General features: G+C 50.2%; 1 protein-coding gene across 10 annotated transcripts; it reads left to right on the forward strand.

The window, feature by feature from the left end:
* The first annotated feature begins 1,658 nt into the window (after positions 1–1,658).
* Positions 1,659–10,744, forward strand: STOML1 (stomatin like 1). 10 transcript variants are annotated; one of them, XM_033189435.1, is made up of 7 exons: positions 1,659–1,760; positions 3,547–3,653; positions 4,744–4,893; positions 5,198–5,401; positions 8,453–8,648; positions 9,084–9,296; positions 9,822–10,744. In XM_033189435.1, the coding sequence occupies exons 3-7, from the start codon at positions 4,765–4,767 to the stop codon at positions 10,013–10,015; spliced, it is 936 nt and encodes a 311-aa protein (XP_033045326.1). In that variant the 5' UTR covers positions 1,659–1,760; positions 3,547–3,653; positions 4,744–4,764; the 3' UTR covers positions 10,016–10,744. The 10 variants fall into 10 exon arrangements, with proteins under 10 accessions (XP_033045326.1, XP_033045317.1, XP_033045318.1 ...); XM_033189426.1 differs by having other exon boundaries at positions 1,662–1,921; XM_033189427.1 differs by having other exon boundaries at positions 1,691–1,921; positions 9,087–9,296.
* Positions 10,745–22,613: the final 11,869 nt, after the last annotated feature.

Below are 22,613 nucleotides of genomic sequence, written 5' to 3' on the forward strand. Positions count from 1 at the left end.
CCTGGTCTAGGACAGTGGCTGTGGGATGCAGAGGAGGGTCTTGAGTCAGAGATCCTGGGAAGCCAGTGACTGGAGGTGAGGGAGCAGGGTGACGCCTTGAGTGACAGCTGGAAAGGCTGGTGGATCTGAGGTGGGAGGGGAAGAGCTGGAGAGCGGGTATGAAGAGGGAGAGGGGAGAGCCAGCTAGGTCTTCGCCAGTGGAAAAGCATGCCAGACTCCCAGCTGGTGAGGGGAAAAGGGCACAGCTCCAGGTGACCTCACTGGGCCAGTGCCCCGGCTTCAAACTTAAACCATCGCAACTACTGTGCTGGCTCCTGTGTACCCACTCTGTACTCTGTTCCAACTTAGAAACAGCCTAGAAAGGATGATGATAGGGCCTGGCTCTTGTAAACCTTATAGTATGCGGGCTGGAGGTCAAGGGTTGGGTGGATACCCAACTTCCTAGGGACTGTAAGAGGCCTCAGGAGCCTGCCCTTCCCTCCAGCCTGGTCAGTACTCCCAGGCCTTTAGAGAATCAGTCCATGAAAGCCAAATATAGTGGGCAGCCATCTGCACAAGGGACCTAGAAGTGGGCTATGGCAGGATGGGGCTTCGGAGGCCAGAGGCTATTGGCTGAGGAGGCAGAGCTGGGGAAGCTTTATTCATTTATTTGCTTGCTTTGAAAGATAGCCTGCTCCCAGACTACCCCAGAGTTCTGTTGGAAGTTAACACTTCTCAAAGTAAATTCGCAAGTTGCATTCAGGTTTTCTCAAGCCCTGGAGAGGCCAGTTAATTTCAGGTACCTAGATCAAGGGGCATGCTGTTTCTAGACCTGCAGGACTGAGGGCCTCACCTCTGTGGTGCTCTGGGGCCCCTGCCTTCATGTGGCTCTGTGCTATCCCCTTCTTCCTTACACTTCCATGCTCCCCGAAGTCTGCATGTGAAACTTCTTTCTTTTTGTGCCAAAGTTCAGGCCTTCCTACTCCACCTTGATCACAGTGACCTGGCTAGGCCATTACTTAACAAATAAGTACTGAGATCTGCCCTGTGCCAGTCCCTGCTTGCTGGGCTGTGGGTTCACAAAGAGCAATAATTTGCAGACTATGTCCCAGAGAAACCCAAGGTCCAGATATGGCATGCCCTGCCTCCAGTGTGCGAGAAGGAGTGCTGAGAAGGCTGATATAGCATGTCCTTGATCCTGGAGAAGATTCGCTTCCTGTAAACCCTGATGAGATCTTGCTCTCTCTCTCTGGCTGCAGTGCAGTGGCACGATCATAGCTCACTGCAGCCTCAAACTCCTGGACTCAAGAGAGCCTCCCGCCTCAGCCTCCCAAGAGGCTGGGACCACAGGCAGGCATCCCCACACCAGGCTAATTTTTCAAAATTTTTTGTAGAGATAGGCTTTCCCTATATTGCTCAGGCTGGTCCTGAATTCCTGGCCTCAAGCGATCCTCCTGCCTGAGTCTCCCAAACTGATGGATTATAGGCGTGAGCCACCGTGACCAGCTTCCCCTCCAGCTTTTCTAAGGCTGAGTAGAAGACCGGAGGAGGCGATGACCCCAGCGTGCTCCCGGGAACACCGATCACACCCCCTGGCCCTCGGCTGCAGTTCGGTCCTCCCAGCACTGGGGGCGCCATACGACGGCGGGAGCGGGCCCCGGCCAGTCTCCTCCTCCTGCGCCCGACGCTGCCGCGGGTGGCAGCGCGGGTGAAGCCGGAAGCAGCAGCCAGCAGGGCGGGGCCGCGTAGGCCCCGCTGGTCAGGGAGGACGCCGTGCGAGGGTGCGGGGCGTGTCTCCTGTCAAAAGCCATGCTGGGCAGGTCTGGGTACCGGGCGCTGCCCCTAGGGGATTTTGACCGCTTCCAGCAGTCGAGCTTTGGCTTTCTGGGCTCGCAGAAGGGCTGCTTGTCCCCGGAGCGGGGCGGCGTGGGGACGGGGGCCGGTGAGTGGCCGCCCGGTACGGCGGACCCGGGGGGGACCGGCCGGCAACCCCCAGGCCCGAAATCTCTGCGTCCGAGGAGTCGGCCGGTCCGGCGCCATCGCACCCTACGAGGGGGGACTGAGAAAGGGATACGATGTGGAGAGGGGGCTGGACCCGGCGCCTGCTGCTAGCGCTGATCCGCCCTCCCCAGGGTCACGGGGCGGTGGCCCCGGAGCCAGCCAGCGTTGCTCCTATATTCCAAAACCTCACCTCACCACATTTGTCCTCGGTTCTTATCAGCCCTTTAGGCCTGGAAGACGTTTTAGGTTTCTGTTTCGCATAGAAGAAACCGAGGTCTAGGCAGAGGAGGCCACCAGCACCCTAAAGGCACCTGCTGCCAAGAAATGGAAGAATTTTCACCCTAGGGGGCACCTCTAGAAGCCCGGGAACTAGGCATCTCCTGGATGTGCAGGCCAAAAAGACGGGTCCTCAGCTGCCTGTTGGATCTGCCCTGCTTCTGTCTTGCCCTCAAAGTCTTCTGTGGCTCCTTTGGCCTAGACGCCAGATCCCACACTGTTCAGTCTGACCGCCTAACCTTGTATTTGATCTCTCCCTGGCCTTCCTGTCCTGAAAGCTCTCCGTATCGAGAACTCTCTTGAGAGGCCTGGGGGATCAGAGCCAGGCACAAAGTGGAGCCTCAGTGCTCTGGGGCTTAGCCCAGAGGGCAGGACTTCCTTGAAGAATGGAGCAGGGGCTCCTGACTGCTTCCTGTCCAGGGTTGGGGGAAGGAAAGCAGCAAATAACCTCATCCCAGATTCTGGAGCTGTCTTGACTCCGCTCCCATCCTGGTTCTCCAGGGGCCAGGACATTTGGCTTGGATAAGCTTCATCTTTCTAGCCCTGCCCCTGACCCCGACTCCTAACAATTTTCTGGAATTTAAATAGGCAGGGTTTTTTGGTTTTTGGTTTTTGGTTTTGTTTTGTTTTTGAAGCAGAGTCTCGCTCTGTCCCCCAGGCTGGAGTGCAATGGCGCGATCTCATGAAATAGACGTTTTTAAATGGTCATTAAGGCATTAAAGTAGGGTGAGGAATAAAAAATAATAATCTTATTCCTCATTTATGGCTCCTGTTGATAAGCTATTTATGCTCTATCCCTGTAGGCTAAGGCATCATCTTCATAAGGACTCCTGGAAAGCATACTTCTCTGGCTAATGGTATAGGAGGAATGTGTTTTGCCAGCAATATTCAGTGCATGTTTACAGATGCCCAGGTGCTCCTGGCTGCATGCCAGGTATGAGTAGGCAATATAAATTAAACGAGAAGATGGACCCCTACTCAGTCCAGTGAGGAGAGCATCATCACCTGGACTGGATTCTGAGATTGATGACTGTTGCCTAGCAGAGAATAAGGCCTTGTGAGGGTTGTTGGACTTGGGACAAATGAATGTTGCTGTATAGGAGGAGGGAACAGATCCTAACTCGCAGCTGCCCAAAGATATGGGGATATTAGGCAAGGAGCCACACTGAGAGCCCTGAGAAGGAAAGACCCTCTCGAGGGGAAGGTGGGCATAAGGTACACTTGCCCAAGTTTACTCTACTTGCAGCTGTCATGGCAGGTCCAGTTGACCACCTCTGCTCTCACCTGCAGATGCACCCCAGAGCTGGCCCTCCTGCCTCTGTCATGGCCTCATCAGTTTCCTGGGGTTCTTGCTGCTGTTGGTCACCTTCCCCATTTCCGGCTGGTTTGCCCTGAAGGTAAGGCTGGCTGGGTCAGGCCCCAGGGTGGTTGGGCCACACAGAGCTTTGGCGTTGATGAATAAATTTGCCTATCCTCTGTCCCGTCTCCCTAAATATTACCCCTTTGCAAAATGGGCTAGGCAAGAATCATTCATTCACATTGTTCAGGGGAGGAAACTAAGGCTTGGGCTTGTCTAAAGTCATACTGGGAGCCGGTAGGGGGTAGAAACAAGTCCCAGACTCCTAAGTCCTGGGATCTGGACACTGGCTTTAAGGTGCACGCAGATGTCTTTGCCAAATTATCTTCTCTTTGGGTTAGAATAAATTAGAAATGAAAACACCCAACTTAGCCCAGCAGGTAATGCATAATAGGAATTCAGGCCTCATTTTCAATAAGGGGTGGTACAGTGGGAAAAGGATGAATCATGGAGCTGTAGTTCAGCATCACACCTGAAAGCTGTGGGGAAGGTGGAAGCCCAAGGAGGCCTTTCCCTTTGTATAACCCTAGGCAACAGTCCCTCTCTAGAAAATCACTGGGTTTGGTGTGGTCTGCAAGGGAGTCCTTAAATGGCCCTAGATCCTAGTTCTAAAACTGCCACAGAAACAAATGCTGTGTGACCTTGAGCAGGTTGCTTTGCCTCTCTGGGCCTTCATTTCTCAATTTGGACATCACTACTTCCCTAAGAGGTCCAGGGACCTAAAGTTGACAAAGCCCTTTGCCCGGGGGTGCTGTTAGGGCAGCCCAGCCTTTTCTCCTAACTAATCCAAGGACAGACAGTTTCCTGGTATGAGTCATGTCTAGCTTCAGACCATAGAGATGAAAAGTTTCTCTAAGGATCAAGTCAATACAGTGCAGTGGTTAAGACACATGGCCTTTGGAGTTATTCAGAATTGCATTCAAGTCTTCCCTGTTTCACTTAGGGCAATGCAATTTTTGAGCAAGTAACTTAGCCTCTGTGAGCCTTGGTTTTCTGATCTGAAAACAGAGTTAGGGATACCTAACTGTGATCCAGGTGAGGAGGAGAGAAGTGAGGAAGGGACTTAGACAGACAGCGTTGGCCAGCCTTGGCTAACCACTTTCAACTCTTTCCCTTGCCATTGTGGACAGATCGTGCCCACCTATGAGCGGATGATCGTGTTCCGCCTGGGCCGGATCCGCACCCCCAAGGGACCTGGCATGGTTCTGCTCTTGCCCTTCATTGACTCCTTTCAGAGGGTGGATCTGAGGACACGAGCCTTCAGCGTCCCTCCCTGCAAGGTGAGGGGCTTCTCAGCTGCCTTGACAGAGGAATTGGGGGCCTGTCCAGAATGTACTGTGGTGCCAGACCTTGGCCTGTGAGTCACCATCTGAGGGGGAAAGGGGGAAGAAGAGACCAGAAAATTGATGGAGGCTGGGAGGACATCCTTGCTTCATACACCTAACCCTACATACTTGGGGACACCATTTGCCCTTGAGGAGCTAGCTGCCAAGCAGGTGGGTCAAGCTGGGTGGCCCCAGTGGGCCTGACCTCCCTGCACCCCCAGCCCCTCCAGTGTCTCTCTCTCATGGCCTTCCCCAACAGCTGGCCTCTAAGGACGGGGCTGTGCTGTCTGTGGGAGCCGATGTCCAGTTTCGCATCTGGGACCCGGTGCTGTCGGTGATGACTGTGAAAGACCTGAACACAGCCACACGCATGACGGCCCAGAATGCCATGACCAAGGCCCTGCTCAAGAGGCCACTGCGGGAGATCCAGATGGAGAAGCTCAAGATCAGCGACCAGCTTCTGGTAGGCAGCCCCTCACAAGACGGAGCTTGGGGGGTGGCACCGGCCTGGCTCCACCTGCCAGGTCACTTTGAGCAAAGCGTCAGACCACTCTGGGCCTCAGTTTACCATATGTCCCAAAAGTGTAACCACCTTTGAAGAGCCAGTGCCTGGGTGGGGCCATGAGTTGAGGAATGGCAGTTGGGCATAGATCATAACGATCTTGGGCAAACTTGTCCCTGAGAAGAGGAAGTGGCCCCGGCAGACATTCTTGGGGTCTGCTCCTGACTGCTGAGTTTTTATCCCTCACTGCTCTGCCCTGATGACACTGGCCTCTGCAGCTCTCATTCTGGGCCTGACTCATGGGGCAGGCAGGTGGGTAAAGGAACAGGGACCCTCCCAGCCCAGTCACCTGCTGGGGAATTCCAGGCTCACCATGCAGCATGTGCGTGCTTGTGATTTTGGTTTCCTTGTTTGGAACAGAACAAAGACACATGAGGACATCTGGACCTTTTTCCTGCCTCTTCTCCATGTATATACTGGAGTTTGCCTTAAATGTCTTCTGCTACAAGACGGGGTAGAAATAAATACACATGCAGAGGCATGTCCCCTGCAGCCACACTCAACTTGTGCTTCCTCTTGTGTCCTGACAGGGGAATGTAGGTGAAGTTTCTCCCCATTCCTCTTGGCTCTGCTTTGCCCTGGGGAATCGAGGTTAGAGGATAGGCAGGGGAGTGGGATAAATGCCAGTCCTGGAGGTCCCACTGCAAGCAGCGAGGTGAAATCCCTGAGGAAATACTATTTGAGGTCCTAACGGTAGCTCTCACGTGCTTAGCAGCTTATGGTTTACAAAGTCCTTTTGTCTGGCCCAGCCTGTCTGAGCTTCACGTTTTTGCTGCAAGTCAGTACTACTGTTTTATTTTGGAGGGAGGAAACTAAGGCTAAGAAATAATTTGACTTGCCTTTGACAGCTATGGTCAAGGGCAGAGCTGAGTCATAGCCAGACCACCTGCCTCCATCCCACCAGCTCCCCTCAATCCAGTGCTTGATCTAACGCAACTCAGATAACAAGTGGATAACAACTTTTATTCATAAAACCATGTCCCATGTTAATTCACCTTTAGGAAGAGAAAATTGATCTCAGTCTTGTTACACATTTCTTTGATGTGAGAGAGGCAGTTTGGGGAAGCCATTCCCACACGAGGATGTAAGAGTCATTTAGGCCCCATTTCCCAGACTGAGTGGGCACCTGGTAGAGTGAGATCTGTGCCTGTGGTTGAGACAGAACCTCAGGAAGTCCAGCACACCGGCCTCAGGCCCTGGTTCAGGTGTACACTTATTCACATGCCTGATTTTCTTCTAGAGAAATCAGAGTCCCCACCTCTCACCTACTGGACCCTCCTTAGCCAGTTACCACTCCTTACCTGGCAGAGGTCCAGGCCAGCTGCCTTGGCCCTTACTGCCCATTGCTCTCTGCAGCAGGCCTTGCCTCCTAACGCTCAGGAGAAAGACTAGGATGAGCACTCTGCTTCCTCCAGTTTCACCCCTTCAAACCCACCTGCCTCTGTGCTGCTTTCCTGCCTCTTTTCCTGGCTGTCTCCCCTCTCTGAGGTTCATCCCTGTACTGCGCACTGCTCTGGGCCCCCTGCTGTCCCAGGATGCCTTCCCTCCACTCCATGCACTCTTTCTCTGTTACTTCTCCTTTCTGTGTAGAAATGTACCCTCCCTTTGCCCCAGTGCCCTCTAGCTCCCACTCCCTTTCTCCCCTTTTCTTCTGCAAGACTTTCATCCATGCCCCCAACCCCTGCCCCTACATCCTTCGTCTTGACCTCCTTGGGCTCCTGAGTCAGCGCTGGCCAACATCACGGTGACCTCCCACATGCCAGCCCAGTGGGCACCTCTCAGCCCTTCCCTTATATCACCTGGTGGCAGCATTCGACATGGTCGACCCAGCCCCCAGTCCCCAGAACCCCCTGCATTTCCTCCTTCCCTGTTACCCCTGGTTACTGCCACTTGTTCTCCTGCCCTTGAGTTTCCAGGGTTTCATTACTGGCCTCTTCTCATCTGTAACATCTCTGGAAGAGCTCATCCATCTGAGCTGTCTGCTGCCTGTGGACGCTGATTATTCACAACGACCTGCCCTAACCCGGATGTTTCTGTACCCTGGGCCATTTCTCCAGCTGCCTACTGGACAGTTGACTGCCCCACAGACACTTCAAGCTTACAATAGTAAAAAAAAAAAAGTTGCCAACCCTCCCTTCCCACCCTCTGTGTGTCCTCTCTAGTGAATGCCACACTCATCCATTCAGGAGCCTGACTCCTCCCCACCCCTGCCCCTCTTCTATTATTGCACATCAAGGCAGCCCCTAACCTGGTGCTTGCACTTCTCTAGTGCCCTGTTATGGCTCAGTAGAGTTGATAGAGGCATGCCTCCTTCAGTGGATCTTGGCTTCACAGCTCCCCTCTGCCCTGGCCAGAGCTGCATCATTCCTTGGCTGTATTTTGAAACAATGTCTTACTTGGTCTCCATCCCTCCCCTCAGCCCCCTAAAATCCAGTTTCCACAGCAGCCAGGAGGATCTTGCCTTAAAGCAAGTCTGCTCTGTCACCTCCCTGCTCAAACTCTTCTCTGAGGCTCTTTGTTGCTTCAGAATAAATCCAAGTAAGCAGAAATACCCCACCTCTGACCCCTTAGCTGTCTCCAGTCCTCAGCCCACATGTGAGGGTCCAGTTAAATGGAACTCTCATTCCTCGCAGCTCCATGAACATGCCAGGTTTTCTTGTCTGGAGTTTTGCACATGCTGTTCCTATTGCCTGGCAGGGTCCTCCTCCACCTGAGGACTCCCTCCTGCTGGCACCACCCTCCTCTGCTGGGGGCTCACCACCGGCCTTGCTTCTGTCTTGGTACTTACCACAGCTTGAGTGGTCATTGTCCTCTGCCTGTGTCCCAGGCTAGGAGCGTCTCAAGGGTGGTGTGGTGACTCCATGTCTGTGCACAGCCACACAGTCTGCCCAAAGAAGGTGCTCAGGAAAGGTTTGTTGAATGAATTACGTTTCTCCCCACCCTGTCCTCCAGCTGGAGATCAACGATGTGACCAGGGCCTGGGGTCTGGAGGTAGACCGAGTGGAGCTGGCGGTGGAGGCCGTGCTCCAGCCGCCCCAGGACAGCCCAGCTGGGCCCAACCTGGACAGCACCCTCCAGCAGCTGGCCCTGCACTTCCTGGGAGGAAGCATGAACTCAGTGGCAGGAGGTGCCCCGTCCCCGGGGCCAGGTGAGGAGCCCTGGGGAGGAGGGCGGGGGTGCTTACCAGCTTGGTGCCAGCACAGACTTTGCTCGCTATCCCAGCAGCTCTGTGCAGTGCACACCCTGCACAGATGCTCAGCCCACGCTGACCACAGCCAGGGCAGCGAGAGGAGGCCAGGTGTCTGAGTGTGTAGAGGCCATTGGCAGGCTCCGTGGGAGGAGGCGACAGCACCAGAAGGGCAGCTGGAAAGAGTTTTATATCTGAGGCTGGAGTAGTTTAGAAACTGAGTTTGCGGTTTAGGCTGAAAGCTCAGGGGCATCTTTCTGGTAGGGGAGGAAGTTGAACAGAGGCCTGAAGGGGATGTAAGAGGAGAGGTACAAAGGCCACAGTGAGTGGTCCTGACCTTGGCATTGCGATGACCTCCTCTCTGCCTCCTTCCCCAACCCTGTTGGCCATCCCCAGCAGACACTGTGGAGATGGTGAGTGAAGTTGAGCCGCCTGCCCCTCAAGTCGGTGCCAGGCCCAGCCCAAAGAAGCCTCTGGCAGAGGGGCTGCTGACCGCTCTACAGCCCTTCCTGTCTGAGGCCCTGGTCAACCAAGTCGGGGCCTGCTACCAGTTCAATGTCGTCCTGCCCAGCGGCACCCAGAGCGCCTACTTCCTGGACCTCACTACAGGTGCCGCTGCCCTCCCTGCCTCTCCTTCCCATCCAGCTTGCTAGGTTGCATGTTACCCACCCCAGTGGTGCTCTTGTAGACTGCCCCCTGCTCCTGCTAATAATTTGGAGTGAACCCATGGCAGGAAGGGGCTCAGACACCATTTCCAGGCATTATCTATGCCTTGGTCTCCCCACCATCCGCAGGACAACACAGCCAGGCTTCCAATACCAAGAAGCCTGCCCATGTTACAGGCCTGCTGCCTGTCAGGCTCTGCGCCAAGTACTTTTTGTGCATTATCTCACCCACTTACCATGAGCTTATGCCTTAGGAATTGTCATCTGTAAAGGGATTATCATCACAGATTTGGAAACTGAGGCTCCAAGAGTTCACACAGCCAATAAGACTCAAACCCAGGGTATTAGAACCCGAACTCTGAACCAGTACTCTCCTCCCAATGGGAAATGCCAGCCCCTCCCATCCCCATAGCTCTCCTTCATGTTTCTCCATCCCCCTACTGACACTTGGTTTTCTTTTCCCCCACAGGACAAGGAAGAGTGGGACAAGGGGTGCCTGATGGCATCCCTGATGTGGTGGTAGAGATGGCCGAGGCAGACCTGCGGGCCCTGCTGTGCAGAGAGCTACGGCCCCTGGGGGCCTACATGAGCGGACGGCTGAAGGTGAAGGGCGACCTGGCCGTGGCCATGAAGCTGGAGGCTGTCCTCAGGGCCCTGAAGTAGCAGCCTTGGTTGACTTTCCATAGTCCAATCCCAAGCCTGGCACCAAGCCCGAGGGGCCTCTTGGAGGAGGAAGTGTTCATCTGTACCACCGAGAGTTGAGGCCCTAACAAGTTTCAGGCCCAGCCAAGAGCCCATGGATGGAGGCTGGGGGAGACTGAGTCTGGCTGCCATGCACTTCTCCCCTACAGTGGTTCTCTGGACAAGCCTTTGTCCATCCTGGTCCCCAGCTGAGTGCCCAGCCCTGAGCTGGGTGCACGGTGTGATGCCAGGAGGGAAGCCAGGCCTGCCCTGCCGGGCCCTACCTTGCAGGCTTCCTGACTGAAGAGGCAGGACCCACAGTAACAGCCTGACAGCAGCTGGTTTGGACCTTGTGTGAGGGACCAAGCATGTGGTCCAGGCTCTAAGCTCTGCAGTGATTGGAGAGGGATGGGGAGGGATGGGAAGGCAGCCTCCAAGAAGAGGTCCCTGTGGCGTAGTTACCTGGGGATCCTGGCTGGCCCGCCTTCCTGGCTGCAGTCCAGGCCCAGGCTAGCGGGAGTGGACATGGGAAGGAGCAGGGCCTGCTGCTCCCCTGGCACTGCTCTCGAAGATGTCTGACTCATCTGCCAGCTCCGTCCTGCATGCCTGGCGAGCTGGGGCCCAGGGCAGCATGAAGTAGAGCCCTGTGTTCTGTGCTTCTTACCGGAAGTTTGCAAATCTCAGACAAATAAATGTAGTATTTACAATGTATAAAAGAGAAGAAGCCAAGCGGAGCTCCTGGGGGCATGGGGTGGGCTAGGAGGGTCCACGAGGTCCCTGCTGCCAGCCCAGGCAGGGATTGACGTCCTGGTGGCTGACACAGAGAGACCCTCACAATATTTGAAGCTCTTTCTCCTGAGTGTCTCAAAGACCCTGGAAGCAGGGGTGGGGCTGGGTGGGGAGTTATCTGTTCCTCTTTGTAGTGGGGTACAGGTTCACCAGGAAAGCAAGGCACGAGTGTGCCAGAGTGTCCTCCAAACACTGAGGGGCAGGCGGGGTGGTCATGTCCCATTGAAGAGAGGTGTTGGGGCCACTGCCAGCTTCCCCTCCTGGTACACTCTGTCACTGCTTCTCCGCTGGCTGCCGGGAAGGAAACAGCCATCGAGACCTGGCCCCAGGCCCAGCCCAGCCCAGCCCTGCTTTCTGCTCCAGTACTCACGCCCAAACCCCAGGGACCCCAGAGAAGGGCGGCCTCTGACTTCTGGAGTCCTAAGAAAGGAATCTTACTCCTTGGAGAGACTTCTGGGAAAAACAAAACCACAAAAATCAGAGCCTCCCCTTAAGAACAGCCCCCAGCCTGTCCTCTGGCACCGCATTCCCCCTCCCCCCGGGGGTCTCTTCCCCTTCCCGGGTGCCTGGCTCTGTCTTGTTTGCTCTCTGTCCCTGCCTTTGCCAGACACTGCCTTGTCCTTCCTCCTCGAGGTCCTCCACATTGCCTGAGGCACCTCCCTAAAGCCCAGCACAGACCCCTCTGTCACTGCCATGGCCATTGAGGTTCAGGTTTCCAGGGTCCCTTCCTAGAGTCCCAGGCTGCTGCACCTGCTGTTGCCCCTTTGCCTACTTGGTGGCCTCTCATGGGCACTTCCAGGGCTTTCTAGCTGAGGCTGTCTGTTCCAAAGCCTGCCTGCCAATCCCCACAGCCACACTGCGGCCACACTTTGAGGCCCAGTGGGACTTGTCCTCTATGCCCTCGCCTGGCTCTCTGCACCCATTCCAAATTGTGTGTTTCTGCTCCCTGCATATATGGCTGCCCTCCCTGCTGGACTGGGAGCCTCCCACATCAGCATTCACCTGTGGATTCCTTCCATTGCTATTACACAGTATGTGAAGGGCTGCCCAGGAAACCCCAGGCATCTTCACCATGAAAGCTGGCACTGCCCCTTGGCTGGGGTAGGGCTGGGGGGTAGGGGAGACAGGAAAAATGACATCACAATTTAGGGGAAACCCAAACTCTTCTTTGTGGGCATGGGAAGATCAACATAACATTTAGGGGAACCAAAACTCTTCTGGATGTCTGTGTGGGTGGAGAGTAAGGCCTGCCCCGCCATTAATCCCCACTCTGCGGAGGGGAGCTCGATCCTGGGCCAGCACTCCAGGAATGGGGGCCTATGGGTTCTATGGCCCCTGGGCTACAGAGGACTGAGCAGACCTGGCAATCCACAGGGGAGGGAGGACAAGGGCCACCTAAAGGGTTGGTGTGAAGAGGGAGGAGGAGAATGTGTGTCAATCAGAGAAACTTCCCTGAGGAGGTGATGTCCTGCACATCAGATAGGTGGACAATAAGAAGAGATGGGGAAAATGATTCAGCAGAGGAGAAGTCCCTGCAAGGGCACAGCTAGAAGAGGCAGCCAGGCAACTGGGCTTTGGGGAACTAGAACCTGAAGTACGAGACAGGTTGTGTGCGGGCACTTGAGTGGCAGGGTATAGAAATAGTAACCATAACTGTGTGCCAAATATGTCCTTATACTGGACTAGACACTTCTTATGTATTATATTTTTCTTCAAGATGACCTGGTGAATAATGATAATAGTTATAGTATCCTGGTTAATATAGTATCCTGGATAATAGTTATAGTATCCTGGTTAATATAATGTGTTATTTTGATGTTATTTTAAAGTATTTTCTTTCAAAAAAAAGAGTCTTACTCTGTCGCCCAGGTTGGAGTGCAGGACGATCTCATCTCACTGCAACCTGCACCTCCCAGGTTCAAGTGATTCTCCTGCCTCAGACACCCGAGTAGTCAGGATTACAGGCGCACACCACCACACCTGGTTAATTTTTGTATTTTTAGTAGAGACGGGATTTCACCATGTTGGCCAGGCTGGTCTCGAACTCCTGACCTCAAGTGATTCGCGGGCCTAGGCCTCCCAAAGTGCTGGGATTATAGGCGTGAGCCACCGCACCCGGCCTTATTTTTAAGCATTAAAAAAAAATTTTTTTCAGATTGTCTTGCTCTATCACCCAGGCTGGAGTGCAGTGGCATGATCATAGCTCACTGTAGCCTTGAACTCTGGGGCTCAAGCGATCCTCCTGCCTCAGCTTCCTGAGTAGCTGGGACCACAGGTGTGTGCCACCACAACCGTCTAGTTTTTTAAATCTCTTTTATAGAGATGAGGATGTCTCCCCCTGTTGCTCAGGTTGGTCTTGAATTCCTGGGCTCGCAGTATCCTCCCACCACAGACTTCCAAAGTGCTGGGATTACAGGTGTGAGCCACTGTACCCAGCCAGTATTTAAATTTTGGTTGGCTAAACATTTAAAAAGATAGGAAAGTATATTATGAAAATTCTCCCTCCACACATATTTCCCATTCCTTCCCCTATCCCCTGCGATTAGTTTCTTGGTAATTCTTCCAGAAGATTTTGTTTCTTTAAAAAATACATATGCAAGAAAATCCAAATATGTATCTTCTGGGTTTTTGTTGTTCCTGTTTTTATACAAATGGCAACATAGAAACACAATGTTGTCTTTTTGCTTAACATCACCCATTGAGAACCTTTCTATGTTACCACAGACAGCGTTTCCCTGTTCTTTCTTGTAGTTACATAGGATTCCATAGTATGGATGTATCATAATTTATTCCACCTGTCCTGGACTGATAGACATTTAGATTATTTCTTGTGTTTTGCTATTTTAAATGCTTTTGCAATGAATAACCTTTAATATGTGCTATTTATGGTACAGTTTATCTATAAAATAAAATCCTGGAAGTGGAATTGCTAAATCAAAGCATTTATAATTTAGTAAATATTGCCAGAATACCCTCTCTGGGGATTATACCAATTTACACTCCCATTGTCAGTGGTGGTTTTTTCTCAGAGTCATGTCAATACACTGTGTTATGAAACTTTTGGATCTTTTGACATTCTGGAAAGTTAAAATTTGTATCTCAGTGTAATTTTTTTGTTTATTGTTCAATTTTTTTTTTTTTTTTTTTGAGACAGGGTCTCACTGTGTCACCCAGGCTGGAGTACAGTGCAGTGATCATGGCTCACTGCAGCCTCAACCTCCCAGGCTTAAGGAATCACCATGCCTGGCTTTTTTGTTTGTTTGTTTGTAGAGACAGGGCCTTCTCAAGCTGACCTCTAACTCCTGGCCTCAAGTGATCCTCCCACCTCGGCCCTGGACCCACAAACTGCTAGGATTACAGGCACGAGCCACCTAACCCAGCCTGTTTATTGTCCAATTGTTTATTGCTTTGTAAGTCTTGGATTTCTAGTTCCAGCAAAGAACAGGGTTCGGTTTGGTTTGCTTTCTGTCTTCCCCTAGCATTTGCATATTTTTTAAAGGTGTAATTTACATACAGCAAACACCCTTTTGAAATGTATTATTTGACTGGCTCACACCTGTAATCCCAGCACTTTGGGAGGCCGAGGTGGGTGGATTACCTGAGGTCAGGAGTTTGAGACCAGCCTGACTGATATGGTCAAACCTCATCTCTACTAAAAATACAAAATTTATCTAGGCGTGGTGGCACACCACTGTAGTCCCAGCTACTTGGGAGGCTGAGACAGGAGAATTGCTTGAACCCCGGAGGCAGAAGTTGCAGTGAGTTGAGATCATGCCACTGCACTTTAGCCTGGGCAACAGAGCGAGACTCCATCTCAAAATTAAATAAATAAAGATAAAAATAAAAATAAAATGTATCATTTGATGTGCCTTGACAAATGTGAACACCTGAGTAACCACCAACCCTACAATCAAATACAGAACATTCCCATCCACTCACAAAGTTCTCCATGTCACTTCCCAGTCAGTGCTTACCACCTCCAGCCTTGAGCAGCCACTGACCTTCCCATAACCACTGATCACATTTCACTTTTCTAGCATTTCATATGAATGAAATGAGTACACAGTATGTACTCTTTTGTGTCTAGCTTTTTCCCCTCACTGTAATGGTTTTGAGAGTAATATATTTTATTCTGTGTATCTGTAGTTCGCTGTATTGCCAACACATTCCATTGTCTAGATAGAGGCACAATTTATTCATTCATCCATTGATGAACATTTGAGTAGTTTTCAGGTTTGGTTATTAAATAAAGCTCCTCCAGACATCTGTGTATGAGTCTTTGTTTGGACATATATTTTCATCTGGGTAAATACCTAGAAGTAGAATTGCTGGATTGAAAAACCATCAAACATTTCCAAAGTGATGCTGTCAACATGCAGTATAGTCAATCTTTTAAACTTTAGCCACTCTAGCAGGTGTGACTGACAATGTTGAGCCACTTTTAATTTGCTTTTTGGGCACGTGTCTTCTTTTGTGAACTATCTGTTCAATATATTGCTCATTTAAGAAATGGGCTATTAATATTGTTGAGCTTTAGAAGTTCTTAGTATATCTGGATGCAGTGACACATGCCTGTATTCCCAGATACTTGGGAGGCTGAAGCAGGATCACTCGAGCCCAGAAGTTCGAGAGCAGCCTGGACAACATAGCAAGACCTGATCTCTTAAAAGAAGAAGAAAGAGAGAGAGAGAGAGAGAGGAAGAAGGAGGAGGAGGGGGGGAGAGGAAGGGAGGGAGAGGAAGGGAGGGAGGGAGGGGAGAGAGAGACAGAAAAAGAAAGAAAAGAAAGAGAGAGAAAGAAAGAATAAAGAAAGAAAAAGGAAAGGAAAAGAGAAAAGAGAGAGTTCTTAGAATATTCTAGACACAGTCTTTAATAGATATGTATATTTGGAATATTTTCCCCCAGTCCATAACTTGCCTTTCTAGCTTCTTAATGCTCTAACTTGAAAAGCAAAAGTTTTTAAACTATTGATGAAGTCCCATGTATAATTTTTTAATGGTTAGAGGTTTTGTGCCTGGCCTAGGTGATATGGTTCAACTGTCTCCCCACCCAAATCTCATACTGAATTGTAGTTCCCATAATCCCCACATGTTGTGGGAGGGACTCAGTGGGAGGTAACTGAGTCATGGAGGCAGTTACCTACATGCTGTTCTCGTGATAGTGAGTACCTATAATCCCAGCTACTTGGGATCTTTTAAAAGAGATCTGATGGTTTTATAAGGGGCTTTTCTCCTTTTGCTGGGCAATTCTCCTTCCTGCTGCCATGTGAAGAAGGGTGTGTTTGCTTCCCCTTCTGCCAGGATTATAAGTTTCCTGCGGCCTCCCCAGTCCTGCGGAACTGTGGGTCAATTAAACCTCTTTCCTTTATAAACTACCCAATCTTGGGCAGTGATTTATAGCAGAATGAGAAGGGACTAACACAATAGGAAATCTCTGTTCATCCCAACTTTTTGAAGATTTTCTCCTATGTTTTCTCCTAAAATTTTACAGATTCAGCTATTGACTTCATGTCTGTGATCCTTTTTATTTTCTTTTCAGACAGAGTCTCGAGATGTTGCCTAGGCTGAGTGCAGTGGCACAATCTTGGATCACTGTAGCCTCAACCTCCTGGACTCAAGCAATCCTCCCCACTCAGCATCCCAAGTAGTTGGGATTATAGGTACACATTACCAAACCTGGCTAATTTTTAGGTTTTTTGTAGAAACAGGGTTTTGCCGCATTGCCTAGGCTGGTCTCAAACTCCTGAGCTCAAGTTATATACCTGCCTTGGCCTCTCAAAGTGCTGGAATTATAGGCATGAGACACCTTGCCTGACCTGTGGTCCATTTTTGAATTAATTTTTGTATATGATATGAAGAAAAAGTTGAGGTTCTTTTTTTTTTCATGGTGATATCCGATTTTTCCAGCACCTTTTGTTTAAAGGTATCTTTCCCCCATTGAATTACCTAGAAACTTTTTCATTTGCTTTTGTGTTATTTTGAGTGAGGCTGAGTGTCTTCTAATATGTTTAAGAGCCACGTGCCTCCTTTTCTACAAACTGTTATTTTATCTACTTTGTTCATTTTTCTAGTGTTGGTTGTTTCTATTTCTGTTTTTGACATTTGGGAGCTCTTTAAATATTAGGAAGATTAGCCATTTTGATATGAGCTGTAAATTTTTTTTTACTCAATTTGTTGGTTTGTATTTTGACTTTGCTTATAATATTTTCTCATGAACTTTTAAAAATGTATTTGAATTAATAAATATTTTATGACTTCTGGATTTTGAGTCATAAGTAAAAAAACCTCCATTCTGAGATCATAACAGAATTTAATGTAATCTTATTATTTTATATTTTACATGTAAAATTGTAAACTCATTTAGAAATTAAATAAGTATAAACTATAAAATATTGATCCCCCTTTTTTCAACACCATGAATTTTTTGTGTTGAGGTCTATAGTTGGGCTTTCTGCTCTGTTCCATCAAGCTAATGTTTATCCATGCTCGAGGACCACTTTGTTTTAATTATTGAGGTGCCATAAAACGTTAAATATCTATAGGAGTAATTCTTTTTAATGCTTCTTAAGAAAGACCTTCTGCCTTTTTTTGTTTTAAGAGACAGAGTCTTGCTATGTTGCCCAGGCTGGAGTGTAGTGGCTATTCATAGGTGCGATCATAGCTTATTGCAGCCTCAAATTCCTGGGTTCAAATGATCCTCCTACCTTGGCCTCCCAAGTAGCTGGGACTACAGATGCAAGCCACTTACCATGGCTGACTAGTGTTTCTTTTTTCACTGAACTTTAGAATTACCTGGTGTAGTTTTTTAAAAAGAATATTGTCAGTATCTTCATTGGGATTATATTAAATGTGTCAAGTAACTCATAGAAAATTGCAATCTTTAGCTGAGCATGGTGGCTCAGGCCTGTAATCCCAGCACTTTGGGAGGCTGAGGTGGGTGGATCACGAGGTCAGATCAAGATTGAGACCATCCTGGCCAACATGGTGAAACTTCATCTTTACTAAAAATACAAAAATTAGCTGGGCGTGGTGGCATGCACCTGTAGTCCCAGCTACTTGGGAGGCTGAGGCAGAAGAATCACTTGAATCCAGGAGTTGGAGGTTGCAGTGAGCCGAGATTGAGCCACTACACTACAACCAGCCTGGCAACAGAGCAAGACTCCATCTCAAAAAAAAAAAAAAGAAAAAAAAGAAAAAGAAAGAAAGAAAAAAAGAAAAGAAAAAGCAAATTGCAGTCTTTATGATAGTGAGTCTTCCTATCCATGAACATGGTGTGTTTTTATGTCTTCTTTTGTGTCCTTTAGAAGTTTTGAAATGTCCTTTATATTGTCTGAACATTTATTCCTAGGTACTTTACCCTTTTTGGTACTACTATAAATGGAATATTTCTTCCATTACATTATCTGAACAGAATACAATTTATTGCTCTTTAGTGATTGTGTTTCTCTGTGTATGAGTAGAAAACAAACTCAGTTTCTTCTACATACTCCAGAAACACACTTCTGATACCACATGTGTGGAGTTCCTCCACCCACCCATATCAAGCAGCAGCCAGTTCTGCAGTGGCCACCAGCTGGGTGTCCTGATTCAATTCCAATACTGTCTACCTGGATATAGCATCAGATCCCACAGGTCGAGGGCTCAGTCTCACAAGACTGTCCCCCACTTCCAGTGTCAATCACAAGCCCCAGGTTGTGTTACCTGTACTTCTGGCCAACTGGCTATAAATCAGGATTCCCATGACCCTCTTCTTGGGTTTAATTTGCTAGAGCAGCTCACAAAATGCAGGGAAGCACTTGCTTACATTTAGCAGTTTATTATAAAGTGTATTTTAAAGGATACAAATGAAAAGCCAGATGAAGAGATAAATGGGGCACACTCTGGAAGGGCCTCGAATACAAAAGCTTCCAGCCCCAAATACAAAATCTTCCATACAAGACCACCTTCCTGGAAAACCCCTCAACTCAGTCATTACGGGTTTTTATGGAGATTTCATTAAGTAGGCATGATTGATGACATCATTGGCCACTGATGATCAACCTTTGGTCCCTCTCCACTCCCCGAAGGTGGAGGGTAGGGCTCTGAACAGATGGTTGGTTCCCCTGGCAAGCAGCCACCCATCCTGTGGCTATGAACATAAGCTCAGTTGTGGCTCTAAAGAACAAGTCTGTCTTTCACTTTTGAGGTGGAGTCTCACTCTGTTGCCCAGGCTTGAGTGCAGTAATGATCTCAGCTCACTGCAACCTCCGCCTCCTGTGCTGAAGCAATTCTCCTGCCTCAGCCTCCCAAGTAGCTGGGGTTACAGGTACACACCACCATGCCCAGCTAATTTTTGTATTTTTAGTAAAAACAGGGTTTCCCCATGTTGGTCAGGCTGGTCTCCAACTCCTGACCTCGTGACCTGCCGCCTCGGCCTCCCAAAGTGCTGGGATTACAGATGTGAGCCACTGCGCCAGGCCCATCTTTCACCTTTATGCTTGTTCTGGAGCTGCTCCAGAGCTGTTTCAGGAACCAAGGATGAAAGGTCAAGTATTTTAAGGAAAGATACTCTTATCACACTTCAGTCTCTTAGGAAATTACAAGGGTTATATGGGCTGTGAGTCAGGAACTATAGACAAAAACAAAAAATAGATATATCATAGTATCATATTTACTAACTTCTATAAAACAGAATGAGCGTACCATTGAGCTGAGCAGAGGATGCAGGTTTTAAAGACAGAATAGGCTGAAGAAGCCAGAAACAGAGAACGAAGAGTGGATCAGTCATTTCAAAGTTACTTTCTTCGTAAGGCAGGAACAGGGAAACAGAACAATTTAACAAGAACTGGTGGCCAGGTTGGGCGGCTCATGCCTGTAATCCCAGCACTTTGGGAGGCCGAGGCGGATGGATCACAAGGTCAGGAGATCGAGACCGTCCTGGCTAACACGATGAAACCCCGTCTCTACTAAAAATCCAAAAAAAATTAGCTGGGCATGGTGGCAGAAGCCTGTAGTCCCAGCTACTCAGGAGGCTGAGGCAGGAGAATGGCGTGAACCTGGGAGGTGGAGCTTGCAGTGAGCTGAGATCTCGCCACTGCACTCCCACCTGGGCGACAGAGCGAGAGTACATCTCAAAAAAAAAAGAAAAAAGAAAAATAACCGATTGATGTCAGGTTACTTCCGGTAACTTTCTTTCTTTCTGTTGTTTGTTTGTTTGTTTGTTTGTTTGTTTTTGAGACAGAGTCTTACTCTGTTGCCCACGCTGGAGTGCAGTGGTGCAATCTTGAATTTCAGATCTCAGATGATCTTGGGCTCACTGCAACCTCTGCCTCTGTAGCAGGACGAGCCACAGACAAAACTTCTCAGACACCGGATTAAAGAAGGAAGAGTTTTTTATTTGGCCGGGAGCGTCGGCAGACTTGCGTCTTAAGAGCTGAGCTCCCTAGTAGCTGGGATTTCAGGTGTGCACCCCCATGTCTGGCTAATTTTTGTATTTTTTGTAGAGATGGAGTTTCACCAGCTCAGTGCAGCCTCGGACTCCTGGGCTCAAGTGATGTTCCTGCCTCAGCCTCCCAAGTATCTAGGACTACAGGTATGCACCACTACACCTAATTTTTAAATTTGTTGGAGATACAGGATCTTGCTTTGTTGCTCAGGCTGGTCTTGAACTCCTGGCCTCAAGCTATCCTCTTGTCTTGGTCTCCCAAAGTGCTGGGATTACAGATGTGAGCCACCACCACACCTGGCCAGGAGGGAGTTTCTAGATGAAGAGAAGAGACTGGGGTCCTGAGCCCTGGTGGAAGGACAAAGAAACTCTGCCCTGGAGAAAGATGGGAGAAAGGATGGTGGGCTGGGGGAAGCAGGTAATGCCTGGGTAAAGGTTGAAAATCTTCATAGCCCATCTTACCCCATTGGCTCTGGGATGTTTAGTGCCTGTAACAATTTCAAGGGAAAGAAGTGCCAATGGTAAAATCTTAGTCATTGGGTCATTTGCAGCAGCTACTCAGCTACTCTTGGTTAGCCCCTCAGTGGGGCCTCCCAGCCCAAAATCATAGAGAGTGATGGGGAGGGGGCACTTGGGGAGACTTGTTTATATACTGGAATGGTGAGGGCTGGTGGGTAGTTCTTCATTCCTGTCCTGGGCCAATGTCCTGGGCCAGGAGATCAAGCCTTTCAGTGATGACCCAAGGTCAACATCTTCAAGACTGATGAGGGCAGCTGGGAGTGTTAGGTGAAGCTAAAGGAGCAGTGAGGGATTGGTCAGGAGCACCTTGGGGTGCAGAGTGGGAGGAGAGCAGGGGATTACTGACCCACCCGGCTCATTGCCAAGGAAGATGGGGGTCCAGCAGGCCCAGAGAACACCTTCCCAGAGGAATCTGGGGACAAAGCAGGTTCCTGAACCCAGGTCTCATGGCTCCAAGCCCATAACTGTGGGGAGGTGGGATTAGTTTAGAATAAAGAGGATCTCAAGACCTGGGACTTTCAGTTGCTCTGCCAAGCCTGACTCCACTGCATAGGGGTTGATGGGGGGACTGTCGGACACAGTTCTACCCCTACTGCCCCGGATTCCCCCCTACTTAGACAGGGTAGGTGAGGTGGCGGGGAGAGACAGAGAGCGAGGAAGCTGAAGATGAAAGAGGCTCTTCTCGGCACTGAAGATTTGTCCACCATAGTTCCCCTCTGGGCTGGGGCTCCAGTTTGCTTTCATTGACTTTTCAAAGCCTGCCATGGTGTCTGCCATGTAACACGCACCAGCAACTGGTTTTCAAAATTAGCTTGTTGAATAAGATGAGGAAGTCTTAGATATTGAGGAGGCTGGAAGAAGGGAGGGAAAGAGAGGCAGAGATAGAGAGAGAAGGTAAACTAGGAAAGACAAAGCCACTGGGAGACAGGGATATAGGGAGGGACAGGAGAGAGAGAGAAGCAGAAACAGAGTGAGAAACAGGGCCACAGACGAAGAAAGGAGAAGCAAGCCCGGCGCAGTGGCTCATACCTTTAATCCCAATACTTTAGGCGGCTAAGGTGTGAGGACCACTTGAGCCCAAGATTTGGAGACCAGCCTGGGTATTAGCTGGGCATGGTTGTGTGCACCTGTAGTCCCAGCTACTCGGGAGGCTGAAGAGGGAGGATCTCTTGAGCCCAGGAGGTCGAGGTTGCAGTGAGCTATAATTGCACCACTGCACTCCAGCCTGAGCGACAAAGCAAGAATCTGTCTTTAAAGAAAAAGAAAAAAAGAAAGAAGCAGGGACTGAGCTGGGGAGGAAGGCTGGTGCCTGTGCCGAGGGAAGAAGGGCAAGGTGCTCTCGGAGTTGCTCTGGGGTCAGGGACTCTGCCCCATGTTCAGATTTCATCCCAACCTTGGTCTGCATGCTGGGTAGGAGGAGAAAAGTGGCCCAAGAGAAGCCCTGAGTCTCCATGCTGACTTCTGGGCCTCACGGGCACCCAAACCACAAAGCCATGCAGGTCACTCCAGAGGGTCCGAGTCACCCCAAGGAGGAGAAGAAGCCCGGGGAGTGGCATCCAGAGGCCTCCCTGGGCGCCTTGGCTCCCAGGTCAGAGCTCCCGTTTTTTCCTGACGGGAACGTAGAGAAAACCAGTCCCGAGCTTGTGGTGCCATCTTGTGGCGACACGGGAGATAGCTGGTTTCCTCTTTCCAAAGGCTGCTTTCCAGGGCCGGGGGCGGGGGGGGGAAGGGGGGGAAGGGAGGGGGAAGGGTGGGAAGGGGGGGAAGGGGGGGAAGGGGGGAAGCGGGGGGAAGGGAGGGGGAAGGGAGGGGGAAGGGGGGAGGGAGGGGCGGGGCGGCGAGGGGCAGT

This window comes from Trachypithecus francoisi, unplaced genomic scaffold (genome assembly GCF_009764315.1).
Source record: "Trachypithecus francoisi isolate TF-2019V2 unplaced genomic scaffold, Tfra_2.0 Lachesis_group3, whole genome shotgun sequence".
Lineage (NCBI taxonomy): Eukaryota > Metazoa > Chordata > Mammalia > Primates > Cercopithecidae > Trachypithecus > Trachypithecus francoisi.

Bases quoted from the DNA above. Each gene is read 5' to 3' on its own strand.
- STOML1 (XM_033189426.1), top strand. From the start codon at position 1,789: ATGCTGGGCAGGTCTGGGTACCGGGCGCTGCCCCTAGGGGATTTTGAC. The intron at 4,894-5,197 runs GTGAGGGGCTTC...CTTCCCCAACAG, and splicing joins TCAGCGTCCCTCCCTGCAAG to CTGGCCTCTAAGGACGGGGC. The intron at 5,402-8,452 runs GTAGGCAGCCCC...CCTGTCCTCCAG, and splicing joins AGATCAGCGACCAGCTTCTG to CTGGAGATCAACGATGTGAC.